The sequence below is a fragment of the Balaenoptera ricei genome, chromosome 1 (genome assembly GCF_028023285.1).
Source record: "Balaenoptera ricei isolate mBalRic1 chromosome 1, mBalRic1.hap2, whole genome shotgun sequence".
In the NCBI taxonomy this organism is placed as follows: Eukaryota; Metazoa; Chordata; class Mammalia; order Artiodactyla; family Balaenopteridae; genus Balaenoptera; species Balaenoptera ricei.
The window spans coordinates 111,892,804-111,910,430 of NC_082639.1; the positions used below are offsets into that span (position 1 = coordinate 111,892,804).

Here is a 17,627-nt window from a genome sequence, read left to right on the forward strand (position 1 = left end):
TAGATGGACTGGTTACGGGGACCCTGGATTCACCTACTTTAACGCCTTTTCCAGAAACCGTCACCCTCCCGCACCACCCCGACACACATCCAAACACTCACACTTTTTCCTGCCAAGATCCCAAACCAGCACCTCTTTCTCTCTTCCCCAGACGGAACCAGGTAGGAGGGGAGGGAAAGGTGGGGCGCAAGAGGCCCCCTGTTGCTCCCACACACTTCTCTATTCAGTTCTCCTTCCCGACCCCGCAACGGAGCCCCTTCTACCGGTGCCGCTTCTCGGAGGAGGAAGAAGTTTGGCCGCCGAGAAGCGCGAAGAGGGTCTAAAGGAAAGTGTGCGGGCTGAGGGTCTCGGAAGAGCCCGCGACTTCGGGGCGGGGAGGAAGGAGTTAAAGATCCAGGATTGGTTCTACGGTCACGGAGTCTGGGAGGGGAAGCGGCCGGGAGGGAGGGTTCGGAGCTTGGCTTGGGTCCTCCCCAGTCCCCCCCGGACTGCCGGAGACTTGGGCCGGCCGGACGCCCCTTCTGGCACACTCCCTGGGCCAGGCGCTCACGCACACATACAAACCCTCACACTCCCCTTTCCCTCCCTGGCGCCCTCTCCCATCCTTCTCCACGGAGCGCTCACTCACGCTCTCGTTTTCTCTCTCCTAACACACTCACACACACACACACACGCTCTCGCTCACACTCGCGTCTTCTCGGCCCCCTCGCTCTCCTCGCACCCACCTGCTCTGCAGCGCCCTGGGCGCACCCCTCGGTCGCGCGCCCCTGGCGCTCCTGGCGCAGACTGTCACAGTTAGAGGGGGCAGCGTGCCCCGGGGTGAGCGCCCCCGCCCCGCTCGTCCTCCCTCCCACAGGGGCGCTCCTGGTGCCCAGGACGGGCCGCTGAACCGGAGGGGACGCAGGAGGCCATGGTGGGAGCGCTTGTCCGCCTCGGTGCCCGCTGAGGCCATGCCGCGCCCCGGCTGCCCCTCCGGCGCTCGCCTGCGCCTGCTTCTCCTCCTGCCGCCGCTGCTGCTGCTCCCGGGCGGCTACGCGGGCGACCTGACGGTGGCCGTGGTGCTGCCTCTGGCCAACACCTCGTACCCGTGGTCGTGGGCGCGCGTGGGACCGGCGGTGGAGCTGGCCCTGGCCCGGGTGAAGGCGCGGCCGGACCTGCTGCCGGGCTGGACAGTCCGCACGGTGCTGGGCAGCAGCGAGAGCGCGCTGGGCGTCTGCTCCGACACCGCCGCGCCCCTGGCCGCCGTGGACCTCAAGTGGGAGCACAACCCCGCGGTGTTCCTGGGCCCCGGCTGCGTGTACGCCGCAGCCCCCGTGGGCCGCTTCACTGCGCACTGGCGGGTGCCGCTGCTGACCGCCGGCGCCCCGGCGGTGGGGTTCGGGGCCAAGGACGAGTACGCGCTGACCACCCGCGCCGGGCCCAGCCATGCCAAGCTGGGCGACTTCGTGGCGGCTCTGCACCGACGGCTGGGCTGGGAGCGCCAGGCGCTAGTGCTCTACGCCTACCAGCCCCGCGACGACCAGCCCTGCTTCTTCGTGGTGGAGGGGCTGTACATGCAGGTCCGCGACCGCCTCAACATCACGGTGGACCACCTGGAGTTCGCCGAGGGCGACCGCGACCACTACACCATGCTGCTGCGCACCGTGCGACGCAAAGGCCGAGGTGAGACGGGCACACCCGTCCGGCTGCTTTGCCTCCGGGCCTTCCCCGGGACATCCTCTCTCTTCTCCGGGCCAGACGACTTCTCCTCCCCGCGACTCCTCGTTCCTGTCTCAGCCTCCTCCGCCCTTTCCACCTCTGAGTTTCTATTTCCCTCTTTTTCTCCATTACCCACCCCACCCCTTCCAGTTCCTAGGCTCTCCTCTCTTCTCACCTCCCCACTCCCTCACCTCCTTGCCACCGGTTCCTCCGGAGTTAACCGGAGGGAGAAAATGCCTCCGGCCACCATGACACTTAGTAGGGCCCCAGCTTAGTTCCTATCCCTCATCTCTCCCCCATTTTCCTTCTCTTCCCAACAGGCTTCTCCCCTCCTCCAGCTTCTCCTCCCGGTGCTCCCACACGCCCTCTCCTCTTCCTGTCTCCTCTCCAGCTGGCCCTTCTCTGCTCTCACCCCCTCCTGACCTCACCTTGCCCACCTTTGGCTCCACTATTCCCTCTCTCCCTATCTGGGCTCCTTCCTCCTCCCCCTCCCACTGCCTCCTCCCTCCCTTCATCTTCCTCAGGCCACAGCCCAGACTGAGCCAGGAGTTCCACTTAACTACCTCGGGGTCTCTGAATTTCCTCCCCTGGGTGCCCCAGCTTCAGTTCCCCCTCCACTCCCTGACACTTAGGCTTTTCTCTCTCTCTCTGACCCCCCTTCTTCCCCAGTTGTCTACATCTGCAGCTCCCCAGATACCTTCAGAACCCTGATGCTTCTGGCCCTGGAAGCTGGCCTGAGCGGGGAGGACTATGTTTTCTTCCATCTGGACCTCTTTGGGCAAAGCCTGCAGGGAGCACATGGCCTTGCTCCCCACAGGCCCTGGGAGAGAGGGGATGGGCAGGATGTCAGCGCCCACCAGGCCTTTCAGGTGAGTGTTCAGCTTGGAAGCCCAGGCTGTGGGGCTCTGGGCTGGTGGCACATTGTTTCTGGGTCTTGGGTCCCTCAGGGTCTGAAAGGATTCCAGAAAAGGGGTTCTTGATGCTCAGAGGGAGTTAGGTGACAAAGGGCAGGGGGCTGGGGCAAGGGGTATATAGAGGGCCAGGGGACTTCAGAACCACGAGGCTAAAAAGATGAGAGAATGCCCTTGAGGTGGGATAATGTTCACATCTCACAGACCATCTGGACTTGGAAAAGCCATCCCAGTTCATCCCCTGCTTTGAAGCAGGCAGCACCTCACGCAGGACATAGGGTCCAATTTGACCTTGAGCAAGCAGAGATGCAGCTCTGGGAGGTGGGCACCCAGGGTACTGGGAGGACTGGAGTCAGCACCCAGCTCTCCCCTCTCCACTGACCCCTTCCTCAGGCTGCCAAAATCATTACATATAAAGAGCCGGATAATCCTGAGTACTTGGAATTCCTACAGAAGCTAAAACACTTGGCCCATGAGCAGTTCAACTTCACCATGGAGGATGGCCTGGTAGGAGGGGTTCCTGGGACCCTGCAGCGTGGACCTCCAGCCCCCAGTTCACGGCCCTCTGCCAGTCGCCGCCCTGCTCTCTCAGCCATCCCCGTATTCCCAGGTCTCCCCTTCTTTCCCTTCCCACTGTTCCCGTATCTCTCCTGATGATGGAGGGGGGCATTGACAAGTTGTTCAACCTCTGAAACTCAAATCCTTATCAGTAAAATGAGGACGCTACGTCCTGACCTATCTGCCTAGCAGGATTCAGAAGCAGTGATATACGCGGAGGCGTCCTACAAGTAGTAAAATCTCTCTGTGCTGTGAGCGTGTTTTCTCCCATCCTCTTCCAAGCTCCCAGTGCCTCCCATTCCCCACCCCACAGCGCCCCACTCTGTGCCCTTCACACGTCCCACCCCAGCCCAGCTCTGCCTGCCCCTGCAGGTGAACACCATCCCAGCGTCCTTCCACGACGGGCTCCTGCTCTATGTCCAGGCAGTGTCGGAGACTCTAGCACATGGGGGAACTGTCACCGATGGGGAGGGCATCACTCAGCGGATGTGGAACCGAAGCTTCCAAGGTCAGGCACTGGAGGTGGCAGGAATGGGCTACCTTGGGGTGCCCCAGGCAGGAAGCAGTGAGAAGCCCCTAGTCCTGCAGTGCAGATACTCACTTGCCCGCACCAGTCTCTTCCTCTCTTCTGCCTCTCTTCTTCTTTAGGCTCTTTTCCCTGTGTCCCTAGAGCCATCAAGAAGTCTTCCTAAGTGCCCAACCCCAACAATTCCTGCTGCTGAAATGTCTGTCTGTCTCTTTTATTCCATATATATATATATATATATATATATATATATATATATACACACACACACACATATTTGGAAGGCAAGACAGAGAAGATCAAAAGATCAACAGATAGAGATGAGGTGTGGGAACCAATGAATTTCCACCCTGTCAAAACACAGCCATATCTTCCTCCATACCCCCAGGTGTGACAGGATACCTGAAAATGGACAGCAATGGAGATCGGGAGACCGACTTCTCCCTCTGGGATATGGATCCTGACACTGGCACCTTCAGGGTAAGGCTGTGCCCCCAGAAGACAGTGCCAACTGGGAATGACATTTCACCCTCCCACCGCCCTGGATAAAAGAGATCCAGCCAATCTGGAGGAGCAACCAGAATGATAGGGACTCACAGGTGTTATCCTTGGGGAACCCCATGTCTGAGGAGGGAGCACAGTCCTGCCCACAGGAAACTCCATGTCTCCAAAGGTAGGCAGGATCCCCTCCCAGCAGAGACAGACTGACTCAGGGCCAAGATGAATGCACATCATACTGCTCTATAAGTGCAACAGGAGCAGGAAGGGATTGAGACCACAGGCACCAAGGAGCAGATCATCCAGGGAAGGCTTCCTGGAGGAGGGGGTACCTGGATTAGGCCTGGGAATGTGGACTGAGAACACTGCATTTTCCTATTTCCTGTGTGCTTCAATCCAAGATTATAAACTCCCTGAGTGTAGGGCTGTGATTCCATACAGTTTTCTTTATAAAGCCCTTAAGTCATTTTCAAATTTGTCCACTCTGATAACATGGAGCATAGGTATGAGGCTCTCTGTATCCAGTCACGGCAGGGACTCGTTGAATAGTTGACAGTGCAGACACAGTCCCTGGCAGCAGAGATGGGGTAGGTGGGGGGCAGGATTTCTCCCTTGGACAGGAGGCCTCACCAAGGGCCCTTGCCCACCCACCACTCCTGCCCTCCCATAGGTTGTTCTGAACTTCAATGGAACCTCCCAAGAGCTGGTGACCGTGTCAGGGTGCAAACTGAACTGGCCTCTGGGGTATCCACCTCCTGATGTCCCCAAATGTGGTTTTGACAATGAGGACCCAGCCTGCAACCAAGGTGACTGCCCCTTGCCTTCCAAGCCTCCATTATGGAGATGCTGCATCCTTCCTGCTCAGGGAGTCAAATACGTGCTCCTCTCCCACACTGAGGGGCTCCTGGAGAGACTCCTCCTGCCTTTTTCTTCCCTTCATCCATCATCCCAGTTCACTGATTGAATATTTTTTTAAACTTTTTACTTTATTTCATTATTATATTAATTTTATTTATTTATTTATTGGCTGTGTTGGGTCTTCGTTGCTGTGCACGGGTTTTGTCTAGTTGTGGCGAGCGGGGGCTACTCTTTGTTGCGGTGCGCGGACTTCTCATTGCGGTGGCTTCTCTTGTTGCGGAGCACGGGCTCTAGAGCGCAGGCTCAGTAGTTGTGGCCCACGGGCTTAATTGCTCCACTGCATGTGCGATCTTCCTGGACCAGGGATCAAACCCGTGTCCCCCGTATTGGCAGGCGGATTCTTAACCATTGCGCCACCAGGGAAGTCCCTGATTGAATATTAAAATGTTCTTCAGGGAATTCCCTGGTGGTCCAGTGGTTCGGACTCCACGCTTCCACTTCAGGGGGCCTGGGTTCAATCCCTGGTCGGGGAACTAAGATCCCACATGCCTGTGCGGTACAGCCAAAAAAATTTAAAAATAAAAAAAATAAAGGTTCTTCCTCCTGGTGTCCAATGTCTAACCCAAATCTCTCTTGCTGCAACTTGGACTCTCCCCTACAGACCACTTTTCCACCCTGGAGGTGCTGGCTTTGGTGGGCAGCCTCTCCCTCCTCAGCATTCTGATCGTCTCCTTCTTCATATACAGGTAAGCCTTGGAATGAGGGTGGTGATTGAGGCTGGGAGACCTAAAGAACCAATAGCAGAGGAGGTGGCAGGGACCCAGAGGGAAGAGGGAGGGGTAAAGGGACAGCACAGCAAGGCCCAGGGAGATGGGGGAGAAGAGAGACTAAAAAGCCTCAGGACACCTGGAAGAGAGGAGGAGGGGACAGAGGTGGAGTGGCCAGCGAGGATCTGGGAGATCCAAGAAGGAGCAGATCTGTTGGGGGCATCATAGGGTGTGGATTCCGGCCTGAGGCTCGTTTATCCTCCCTTCCTGCTTGTACAGACCAGATGGGAAGCAGTGGTCCAACACCTGTGTGGTTGGGCCTATATTAGTTGAGCAGGGATGAAGGCTCTGCTGTGAACCAAGTGCTGAACCCAGAGTGGAGGAGAGAGAGAAGGAAGCCCCACTCCTGCCTTCCAGTGGGAGGCTGACAGGAAAATGCAGGAAAAGTTAAAGACAGAGGGAAGCAAGGAGGGAGAGAAGGAAATCAATGCTGGTCAAGCATATACTGTGTGCCAGGCACTTCCACACACAGTTTTTCTTTTCATTCTTATAACAATGCTTTGAAATAAATGTCGAGGTCCCCAATTCCAAATGAGGACATTTAGACATGAACCTGAGACTCAGAGAAGTGGAGTGACTACCCCAAGGTCCCCAGTGAGGCAGAATTTCACCCAAGCCTCCTGACTCTCAGCCAAGAGGATGTAATTGCCCCACCCATCTCTTAGCAACTGCAGTGGTCCCAGGGCTCTGAGGAGAGGCTGCTGAAGCACCCCCCAACCCTAGGTCAGGGGCTCAGACATGGACTTAGGTGCACATTTCATGCCTCAGGAAGATGCAGCTGGAGAAGGAACTGGCCTCAGAGCTGTGGCGGGTGCGTTGGGAGGACCTGCAGCCCAGTAGCCTAGAGAGGCACCTCCGGAGTGCAGGCAGCCGGCTGACCCTGAGTGGGGTAAGAACTCTGGTACTGGGGGAAGGGGGCAGAGTTGGGAATGGGCGTGTGGGTAGTGCCTGATCGGTGGGGTAGAGAGCAAGCTTCTAGTCCCAGCCCTGCCTTCACTTGCTGTATGACCTTGGGCAAGTCACATTCCCTCTCTGAGACTACTGCAGGTAATGATTACATCTACAGAGCTCCCTCACAGGGCTCTTTCAAAAGTTAGAGATAGCATATGTGAAAATACATTTTACTTTATTTTTTTATTTGTTTGTTTTTTTGTATAATCATCTGAAAGTTTCTGCATATTTTTTTTAATTGGGGTATAGTTGTTTTACAACGTTGTGTTAATTTCTACTGTACAGTGAAGTAGTAGAGTTCCCTGTGCTATACAGCAGGTTCTTATTAGTTACCTATTTTATACACATTAGTGTATATATGTCAATCCCAATCTCCCAGTTCATCTCACCCCCCACGCCCCACCCCCCTGAAAATACATTTTAAAAAAGTAAATAAATGAGCAAAGGATTTTATGATGTGGAATGAGAGGCAGGGCGACACAAAGATAAGGCAGGGTAGTGAAGATCAGAGCTCAAGCAACCAGGATGGAGAGCCAGGTCCATGGGCTGACCACCCCTCCTGCATTCCGTCCCTTCAGAGAGGCTCCAATTACGGCTCCCTGCTGACCACAGAGGGCCAGTTCCAAATCTTTGCCAAGACAGCGTATTATAAGGTGGGTCTGGGGAAAGACCACTGGTCCTCAGGACTGGGGCAGAGCTTTCCCGTGATGGAGGACTGGAGACGGTCTTAGCACAGGGGTGGGCTGTCAGGGCTGGGCCATCTCCTTACAGTGACAATCTCCATTCCTCACTCAGGGTAACCTCGTGGCTGTGAAACGTGTGAACCGTAAACGCATTGAGCTGACGCGGGAAGTCCTGTTTGAGCTGAAGCATGTAATGTGGGGAGGGAGGCAATGGCCTGGGGAAGAATCTAGGGACACAGTGGAGGTTGGCCAACAGAATGGGTATGGAGGGACTGCAGGGTATCCTAGGAAGGGATGGGCACTGTAGCCCTGGGATGGGCCCCTGCGTGATGTGGGTAGGAGTAGGGGAATCATAGATGGGAGAAGGGCTGGAGATTTTGTAGGGGCTCCGTTGGATGGGCTTAAGAAGCAGAGGGAGTAGGGAGCAGGTTCTGGGGAAGGGTTCTTTAGAACAGGAGTGGGAATCACCGAGGAAGGTCCTAGAATGTCTGCAGAGAATGCATAGGGACTTAAGGAGAGTGAGGGGTCCCCAAGGGTGGGGGCAACTTGGCAAGGAGTGAGGTCTCTGTCAGGCTCTGATGCTGGCTCTCACCTGCAGATGCGGGATGTGCAGAACGAACACCTGACCAGGTTTGTGGGGGCCTGCACTGACCCCCCCAACATCTGTATCCTCACAGAGTACTGTCCCCGTGGGAGCTTGCAGGTGAGGCGACAAGGGAGTGTCAGGACAACTAGGTCTAGCCCTGGGTCTGCCCCTGACTCAACATAAGGCCCTGGGCAAGCCTCTCCTTCTTTCTGACCTTTATTTTCCCCATCTGTAAAATGGGAGTGGGGGGAGGGTGGTGGTACTAGAGTAGATCCAAAGCTTTGTCCCGTTCTGCCAGTTTATGTCAGTGGAACCCCTGCACTCCTCCTCCTGGGGGCATGTGCAGGGTACAGGGCTGACTCTCACTGCCCAGCAGGACATCCTGGAGAATGAGAGCATCACCCTGGACTGGATGTTCCGGTACTCGCTCACCCATGACATCGTCAAGGTAGGCCCAAAAGGGCCCACTGGGTGTGGGGGGAGGGGCCAGGCAGTCTTCTCCCCTGGCTGTGGTTGGTTGGAGGTCTCACTCATGCCCAAGACCCCTGCCTCCTCAAATGTCCCAGGGTATGCTGTTCCTGCACAATGGGGCCATTTGCTCCCATGGGAACCTCAAGTCATCCAACTGCGTGGTAGACGGGCGCTTCGTGCTCAAGATCACTGACTACGGGCTGGAGAGCTTCAGGGACCCGGAGCCCGAGCAAGGATACACCCTCTATGCCAGTGAGCCCCGACCTGACTCTGACCCCTAACACCACCCCCAGCACAGCCCAGTGGGGAGGCTGATGCCTGGCCTGTGATGGGCTCGGGCCCACCTTTCCTGACTCCCTGCTCAATTCATCATCAGTAGAAAGCGGAGTCAGGGCTTCCCTGGTGGCGCAGTGGTTAAGAATCTGCCTGCCAATGCAGGGGACACGGGTTCGAGCCCTGGTCTGGGAAGATCCCACATGCCACGGAGCAACTAGGCCCGTGAGCCACAACTACTGAGCCTGCGCGTCTGGAGCCTGTGCGCCACAACAGGAGAGACCACGACAGTGAGAGGCCTGCGCACCACGATGAAGAGTGGCCCCCGCTCTCTGCAACTGGAGAAAGCCCTCACACAGAAACGAAGACCCAGCACAGCCAAAAATAAATAAATAAATAAATAAATTAAAAAAAAAAAAAAAGAAAGAAAGCAGAGTCAGACAAAATGGTCTCAAGGCCCCTTCTAGCCCTAGCACCCCCTGTGATGTCTCCAGATCAGTCCCAGTCACATCCTCTGGGACCTTGTTTCCCCTCATCCCTTAGCTTTGGGGCCCTTCACCCTGTGACTCCTGACCTCTGACCTGCAGAAAAGTTGTGGACAGCCCCTGAGCTCCTGCGAATGGCCTCAGCCCCTGCCCGGGGCTCCCAGGCTGGTGACGTGTACAGCTTTGGAATCATCCTTCAGGAGATTGCCCTGAGGAGTGGTGTCTTCCATGTGGAAGGTTTGGACCTCAGTCCCAAAGGTGAGAGGACCATGCTTTCCCCTAATGCTGCCACACTCAACTAACCCCAGCTCCAGAGAGAGGGAACCCTGGAAATGCCACCGCCCTTTGCTCCACTGCTGCCAGTGACCCTGAGCATGACTAGCCCAGTTCCCTGCAGGGCTCCCCTGCCCCGTGCCTTGGTCCTGGACCTCCCCACCCCGTTTCTCAACAGGCCCTGGGCTGAACCTACCCCTCGGCCTCTCTTCCCCCACCACACAGAGATCATTGAACGTGTGACTCGGGGTGAGCAGCCCCCCTTCCGGCCCTCCCTGGCCCTGCAGAGTCACCTGGAGGAACTGGGGCAGCTGATGCAGCGCTGCTGGGCCGAGGACCCGCAGGAGCGGCCACCCTTCCAACAGATCCGCCTGATGCTGCGCAAATTTAACAGGTCGCTGGCATTAGTCCTGGATCCTCCCAGCCTCCTCTACCCTCCACGGCGACCGCGTGGCTCACACTTAAGTCTTATCCCTGTGGTGGCAGAGGCCACGCACAGCCCCCCATACACAGGCTGCTCCAGCCCGCCACAGCCTCGCAGCCTGCTCTGTGAATACTGTAGGACCCAGCTGGTCCCACAGTCCCCTACCTCTCATACCCTGCTCCTCCACTGGCCCCTACTCCATCAGCCTTCAGTGGCCGCAGAGTAAATGGCCTCCCACCTCCTCTCTGCCACACCTCTCTGCCCTCCGTGGGAGCTCCCACCCGGCCCTTTGATCCCCTTTCCCAGTGTGCCCCTGGGGGCCGGTTCCTCCAGGCACACCCCTGTGCCAGCCTGTGTGCCCTCACTCTGTTCTCAACTGGTCCCTGTCCCTTTCTGCCTCTTCTACCTCCTTCTAAGCCCCTTGTGTTCAACAAAGATGTTCAAAATAGCCAATACGTCTGAAGCTTGATACTTGACCCTGGGGTCTCAGGGATGAATTGTACTTTCCTCCGACCCTTTTCCCCTGCCACCCCCATCCTGCCGTGCCCCCCAACCCTGACTCTCGCCAGGGACCCCACTGCAGTGGGCTGACATTAAGCCTGGGTAGGGTGAGAGCCTGGGGGAGGCGCTTCAGGGTAGGGCATGCTGCTCCTCTCTCACCGCCACCCCTGTCCCCAGAGAGAACAGCAGCAACATCCTGGATAACCTGCTGTCACGCATGGAACAGTACGCCAACAACCTGGAAGAGCTGGTGGAGGAGCGGACCCAGGCCTACCTGGAGGAGAAGCGCAAGGCGGAGGCCCTGCTCTACCAGATTCTGCCTCAGTGAGTGCCCGTGCTTGGTGCTCCCACCACCCCTGTCCCAGCCCCACCACCCCTTCTGATCCTGCACCTGTCCCTGACCCCCCAGCTCAGTGGCTGAGCAGCTGAAGCGTGGGGAGACGGTCCAGGCCGAAGCCTTTGACAGCGTCACTATCTACTTCAGCGACATTGTGGGTTTCACGGCCCTGTCGGCGGAGAGCACGCCCATGCAGGTAAGTCAGGCACAGCCCCAGGTGGCAGAGCAGCCGGTGTGCTTGGCTTGGCACCTCCATCCCATAGGCCTGCCTTCTGGTTCCGCTTTTCCCACCCGAGCCCAGGTGCGGTCCCTTACTCCCCACCCCTTTTGGCTTCTCTTTTCTTCCAGGTGGTGACCCTGCTCAACGACCTGTACACTTGCTTTGATGCTGTCATAGACAACTTTGATGTCTACAAGGTGAGAAAAGATGGGAGGGGACAGACAGACGGATGTGGAGGGCAGAATGACATAGTCTTAAGCGAGAAGACCAAGAGACATGGACAAAGACAGTGTCACAGGGAGACCCAGGAACAGGCAGAAAAACCGCGCGGGGGACGGGGGATGAGCGAACACAGTGGCTGGTAGATGGGGAGTGGGGACAGGAAGGCGGTGCCCACAGTGTGGGGGCCGCACCGGGAGGAGAGAGTTCCAGTCCTCAGGTCCGGCACCCTCTCGCGGCCCTCACAGGTGGAGACCATTGGGGACGCCTACATGGTGGTGTCCGGGCTCCCAGTGCGGAACGGGAGGCTGCACGCCCGCGAGGTGGCCCGCATGGCCCTGGCGCTGCTGGACGCGGTGCGCTCCTTCCGCATCCGCCATCGGCCCCAGGAGCAGCTGCGCTTGCGCATCGGCATCCACACAGGTGAGGCCGCCGGAGGGGCGGGGAGGGGGCTCCCAAAAGCTGGAGCTGCAGGTGAGAGACGAGCCGGCCACGTCGCCACCGCTCCCCATGCGCGCGTACACCCACACCTCTGGGCTCCCACCGACCGCAGATCCCACCTGCTGCCTCTCCTGGAGCGCCCTAGCCCTGTCCTATGGCCACCCTCCGTTCCCCCCACCTACTTCCCTAAACTGATGGGCTTCCCTCACTGATGGGCTTCCGCTCCCTCCAGGACCCGTGTGTGCAGGTGTGGTAGGGCTGAAGATGCCCCGTTACTGTCTTTTTGGGGACACAGTCAACACGGCCTCAAGAATGGAGTCTAACGGGGAAGGTATGCTGGGTCCCCGAGGCGGGACAGGGAGGGCAGGGTGGCTGTGGCTGAGGAAGGCTCTCCTGGCAGCCGGTGCCTATCCAATCCATGTTCTCCCTCCTCCCAGGCTCCCTTTTCATAAGGGTTCAACCTGGCCAGATCACCTTGAATCTAATCAGAGACTCAGGTCCCAGCTGCGCCCTCTTGGCAAATGACTGAAAAGTCTTTCCAGACCAATGTCCAGCAGTTCCCAGCTGGGAACTACCTTTAGGGCCCTCTTGGGTGTGGTAAAGAGGGCTCCAGAGCAGCCCACTTGGGTGTGAATCTCAGCTCTATAACCGACTCAGCTGTGTCAGTTTGCTACACCTCCCTGAGCCTCTGTTTTCCTCACCTGGAAAATGAGAATTAAATATCTACCTCAGAAGAGTTACATGAGAAAGTCATATAACACGACTAGCAGATAATTGTCATTCAACTTTTCTGAGCCTTAGCTGTTGCTCTTTATTTTTTTAATTAATTAATTAATTAATTTATGGCTGCGTTGGGTCTTCATTGCTGTGTGCGGGCTTTGTCTAGTTGTGGTGAGTGGAGGCTAGTCTTCGTTGCGGTGCGCAGGCTTCTCCTTCTGGTGGCTTCTCTTGTTGCAGAGCAGGGACTCTAGGTGTGTGGGCTTCAGTAGTTGTGGCACACGGGCTCAGTAGTTGTGGTTCGCGGCCTCTAGAGGGCAGGCTCAGTAGTTGTGGCGCACACGCTTCGTTGCTCCGCGGCATGTGGGATCTTCCCAGACCAGGGCTCGAACCCGTGTCCCCTGCATTGGCGGGCAGATTCTTAATCACTGCACCACCAGGGAAGTCCCTGTTTATCTTTAAAATGATGCCTGTCTCAGTGTTCTAAAAAACATAGCCCAACCCCTAGAACACAGTAGGTACCTGATAAATGCTTGCTCCCACCTCTTCCCTGGGGCTTGCTTCCTGTTGATCTTCTGCCTCCTGCTGTAGTCAACACAATTAAATTCAGTAAATATTTATTGAGCAACTACTGAGTACCAGGCCCTGGAATACTAAGATGACCCAGACCAAAGTTTGCTAGGGAGTCCACGCGGACCCCAGCTAAGCCTCGTGGTGGGCAAAGGGCTACTTGGGAGCCCAGAGGGGGTCTGGTTCAACAGATATTCCCTGGGCACTGTGTTGAGGCCGTCGAAGTGGGAGAAAGCTTCTCACTGTGGTTCAGTCCTCAAGGAGCACATTCTCAGAAATCGTTTAACAGCAGAAAAGGGCCTCTGCGATGCAGACCCCAGGAGTGGTAGGGGCGAGTTCAGAGGGAGGTCAAAGAAGGGCTGTGGGGAACAGCATTCAGGAGTCAGGAGTCTGGGCAGACCTCAGCAGATTTGGGCAGGTCTCCTCCCCGAGGCCTGGGCTCCCTCAGCCCTGAAATAAGGGTGTTGAGTTAAGAAACGATGATAGCAAACACTTGTATAGTGCCTCCTAAGTGCCAGACTCTTTTAAAATATGTAATGAATAATGTTAAATTTAATCCTCACTAGAAGGCTTTGAGATGGGTCCTGTTGCTATCAGCATTTTGTAGACTAGGAAACTGAGGCACAGATAGTTTATACTACTTCCCCAAGCAAGTGTCCAAGCTGGGATTCATACTAGGCAGGGCAGGCTCCAGTGTCTGAGCTCCTGACCACCACACTCTACTGTCTGTCTAGAGCCTGGTGATGCTCTGGCGTGCTGTCCGATAGAACTTTCTGCAGTAATGGAAATGTTCTATAAGCTGTGCTGTCCAATATGGTAGCCTCCGAGGCATTGCATTTTTCACTATATTTCAATTACAGTTTAAATAGCCACATGTGACTAGTGGCTTTCATGGTGGACAACACAGTTCTAGAGTTCTTAGGGAGAGGCCCGTGTGGTCAGACACTACATGGAGGGGGTGGGACTTTGAATTAGGAGGCTTTCTGGGCCAAAGGAAGGAGGGAGAGCATCTTTCTAGCCCCACAGTCCCTGATCTCCTGCTCCCATCTCTTGCATCTCTCATCTCCCTTCTCCTACCCAGCCCTGAAGATCCACTTGTCTTCTGAGACCAAGGCTGTCCTGGAGGAGTTTGGTGGTTTCGAGCTGGAGCTTCGAGGGGATGTAGAAATGAAGGTAGAAAAGGAAGTCCCTACCCTTACCACCCCTTAGGGTCCCCGAAGGGCTTACCCTCCCCCAGGCCCCTTCTCAAGCAGCCAACCCCACTCCCAACATTTGGGAAAGTGGATGAGTCACTCCCCACCCCAAACTCCTCTTTTTCCCTCCAGGGCAAAGGCAAAGTTCGGACCTACTGGCTACTGGGGGAGCGGGGGAGTAGCACCCGAGGCTGACCTGGCTCTCCTCCTGGCCTTCCACACCTCCCTTCCCTATGCCAGAGGTGAGAGAGAGGTGCCAGGCCTCAGCCTCGCCTGCAGTATCCCCACCATTGCCAAAGAAGTAGTTTGAACAGCTCAGATGTGCAGACCCCAGTGGAGACACCAGACATTACCTCTGAAAGTGGACTGGTATTGAGGGAGAACTTGGAGCTCACAGGACCAGACCAGAACTCACAGCCATGCCCAGGGACACAAACACACACACACACACACACACACACACACACACACGTAGGCACACGCACCTGCTCTCCACCCTTACTCAGGCCAGGCCAGGCTGGGATATGGATTCCTGGATCCTCCTGCCCCTCCCTGTGCCCTCTTCCCTCAACCTTGCTACACTGTGACTTTTATGGGGAGGAGGAAAAGGAAAAGGGATTATAGGTGAATCTAGGGGCTGGGGGGAGTCCACATCTGGGCCTAGCCCAGATGGGCCACAAACACCCCCCCCCCCGTCCCCCACCACCCAACCTAGGATGCAATGCACAGGGGAGAAAGGGAAGGACAGAGGGCTGTGGGCTTGTATGCCTTGCTTCTCCTGTGAGTGGAGACCATTAAAATCTTTATTCCAGTGACAGTGTCTTTTCTTGAGGGGGAGCGGGTTGCCAGAAAACACAGCCATATTCTCCATCCTGTGCTTCAAATAAGGTGTTTCTCAAGTCGGAATGCAGTATCTGAAAAAGGCTGCAGTGCCCCTTCCGTTTTGAGGAGCCAGTGTTACAGCCTACGAATTACCCCAGCAGTGCTGATGCTGTTGGTCTCAGGACCCATTTACTCCCTTAAAAGCTACTGAGGGCCCCAAAGAGCTTTTGTTTATGTGGGTCATATCTATCAGTATATTCTGTATTAGCAATTAAAACAAGTCTTTGTTAACTCATTTAAAATAACTATAATAAACCCATCACATGTTCATTTTTTGCAGCTTTATCAAAGACAGTCTTAAGAGAAACTGGCTTTTTTTGAAGACTACAGTGAGTAGTTTGGTGCTACTGCCTTGATTTATGCTAAGACACCAGCAGTTTTAACCCCACTGTTTTTGCACCATCAGTGCAAATATCAACACAGTCAATAAGGCAAATAATATAATTAGTAGGAGTGTGAAAATCTTGTGTGTGTGTGCGTGTGTGTGTGTGTGCGTGTGTGTGTGTGGCTTGAGGGATCTTAGTTCCCCGACCAGGGATTGAACCCGGGGCCCCTGGCAGTGAAAGCACCGAGTCCTAACCACTGGGATCTCCCATGAACGTCATTTTGACCTCATCCATCCCCTGAAAGGATCTTGGAGACCCACAGAGTCTGTGGACTACACTTTGAGAACTGCTCTATTACCCAATGCCCAGCATACAGTAGGAATATAAGGAGTGTGGACTGAATGGAGAGTCCTGGCATCTGCCCCAGGAGGCCTGGGAGCCAAGAAGGAGGGGTGAGGTGGGAACATATGGATCCCTTTTTACCTCAGTTGAAATGTGGGAATTGTCCACCTGCCCATCCATCCCCATACCAGTGTAGACAAATGTGAGTGATAGTTTACAACGTGACTCTCAGCTGGGCTGAGGGCCCTCCTTTCCCTGCTCTAGCCACCCACCCCACCCCCTTCCTGATCAGGCAGGCAGGAATGTGAATGCGGGGGAGAGGTGGCTGCAGCTTCACCTCCCCCATGGGGAAAGAAAGTGCCAGACATTTCTTCAGTACCATCCATCAAGTGCAGACAGGCCCCTCCTCCGACCTCCCCAAGCCTCTTACTGGAGTCCACGCCCAGCGCCCAGTGGGACTGGAGGTCTGTGTGGGCTATGGAGAGCTTGGACGTCTGCCTTCAGGACAGTGCGCCCTGATACACAAATGGTGGTCTGGAGGTGAAGAAAGGATAAGTTGTTCTCCCTTTGTCTGATGACCCTTCTTGATGTCCTGTGCTCCCTGCCCACCCTTTTTGGCCTCAGTCAGATTTGATTTATTGGGAGAAGGAGCTAACACAGTCAAGTCCGCACCCTCCTCCGCTGGGGATGAATAGCTCTGGGAAGGCCTAACAGAAGGGTGGTTGCCTTGGTAACCACAGCACATCCACCTTCCTGGTGGGCCCTGGTGGCCATGTTGACTCCCAAGCCCCCATTCCTCCTCGCAGGTAGTGGCAGTCCCAGAAGAGAGTAGAAATACTAGAGAACTGTGGGACCTAAGAAGTCAGATCAGGGACTTCCCTGGTGGCGCAATGGTTAAGAATCCGCCTGCCAATGCAGGGGACACGGGTTCGAGCCCTGGTCCGGGAAGATCCCACATGCCGCAGAGCAACTAAGCCCGTGCGCCACAACTACTGAGCCTGCGCTCTAGAGCCCACAAGCCACAACTACTGAGCCCGCGTGCCACAACTACTGAAGCCTGCGCACCTAAAGTCCGCGCTCCACAACAAGAGAAGCCACCGCAATGAGAAGCCCGCGCACCGCAACAAAGAGTAGCCCCCCCTCGCCTCAAGTAGAGAAAGCCCGCGCACAGCAATGAAGACCCAATGCAGCCAAAAAAAAATTTTTTAATAATAATTAAAAAAAAAAAAAAAGAAGTCAGATCAGGCTGGAGGCTGGGATATCTAGAGAGACTGGGGTTTGGGGAGGGGAGACTGTAAGAGATGAGGTGGGGAAGGAGGGGCGGGGAGCTGATTGACTGAGGAGCCCCGGTAAGACAATTGTAGGAAATTGCCGGTCAGATCCTTCCGGGGCAGCCTGGCTCCACTACGGGCACTTGGAGGGGAGGGGCTGGGGGAGTGGGCGTGAGGAGAGGCCCGAGGAGTCGATGACTTCAGCAGCTCAAGAACTTTCACTGGAACTGAGGAGATTTCCTTCCGGAGGAAGGCCCCCGAAGCCAGGAAGGACTGGGAAAGCCATTACTGAGGGGAGGTGCGAGGGGCCGGAGTGGGGGGCGGCGTTCTGAGGGTAGCAGTAGCGCCCCTCCTGCTAGCCAGGGAGACGGATTTGCGCCAGAACCTCCGCCCACGTGGGAGGGGCTGTCTAGCCTCACTGAGTGTCCCAGGCTGTCCTGCTGCGTAGGTCTGGGAGGGTGGGGGGCAACAGGGTTTCCCTGGAGCATGATAAGAATAATAACAACAGTAATCATTGGCATTCGATTGTGCCTTGCAGTTGACAAAGGCTTTCACATATATTATCTCATCAGCCCACATGACACCC

At 56.0% G+C, this 17,627-nt stretch overlaps 1 protein-coding gene across 4 annotated transcripts; it reads left to right on the forward strand.

The window, feature by feature from the left end:
• The first annotated feature begins 658 nt into the window (after positions 1–658).
• NPR1 (natriuretic peptide receptor 1) lies at positions 659–15,035 on the forward strand. Of its 4 annotated transcripts, none has more exons than XM_059932124.1 (22): positions 659–1,662; positions 2,368–2,567; positions 3,003–3,116; positions 3,540–3,675; positions 4,082–4,173; positions 4,862–4,997; positions 5,711–5,795; positions 6,645–6,765; positions 7,406–7,480; positions 7,623–7,700; positions 8,109–8,213; positions 8,470–8,544; positions 8,663–8,819; positions 9,428–9,583; positions 9,824–9,992; positions 10,701–10,847; positions 10,933–11,056; positions 11,209–11,277; positions 11,548–11,773; positions 11,973–12,071; positions 14,109–14,200; positions 14,353–15,035. In XM_059932124.1, exons 1-22 carry the CDS (start codon positions 951–953, stop codon positions 14,413–14,415), a joined length of 3,231 nt encoding a protein of 1,076 aa, XP_059788107.1. In that variant the 5' UTR covers positions 659–950; the 3' UTR covers positions 14,416–15,035. The 4 variants fall into 4 exon arrangements, with proteins under 4 accessions (XP_059788107.1, XP_059788116.1, XP_059788097.1 ...); XM_059932133.1 differs by having other exon boundaries at positions 8,473–8,544; positions 11,548–11,722; XM_059932114.1 differs by having other exon boundaries at positions 867–1,662; positions 11,548–11,722.
• The last annotated feature ends 2,592 nt before the right edge of the window (positions 15,036–17,627 follow it).

Excerpts from the sequence above, each read along its gene's own strand:
- NPR1 (XM_059932124.1), top strand. The coding sequence starts at position 951 with ATGCCGCGCCCCGGCTGCCCCTCCGGCGCTCGCCTGCGCCTGCTTCTC. Across the intron at positions 7,701-8,108 it reads TCCTGTTTGAGCTGAAGCAT|ATGCGGGATGTGCAGAACGA; the intron begins GTAATGTGGGGA and ends TCTCACCTGCAG. Across the intron at positions 12,072-14,108 it reads AATGGAGTCTAACGGGGAAG|CCCTGAAGATCCACTTGTCT; the intron begins GTATGCTGGGTC and ends TCTCCTACCCAG.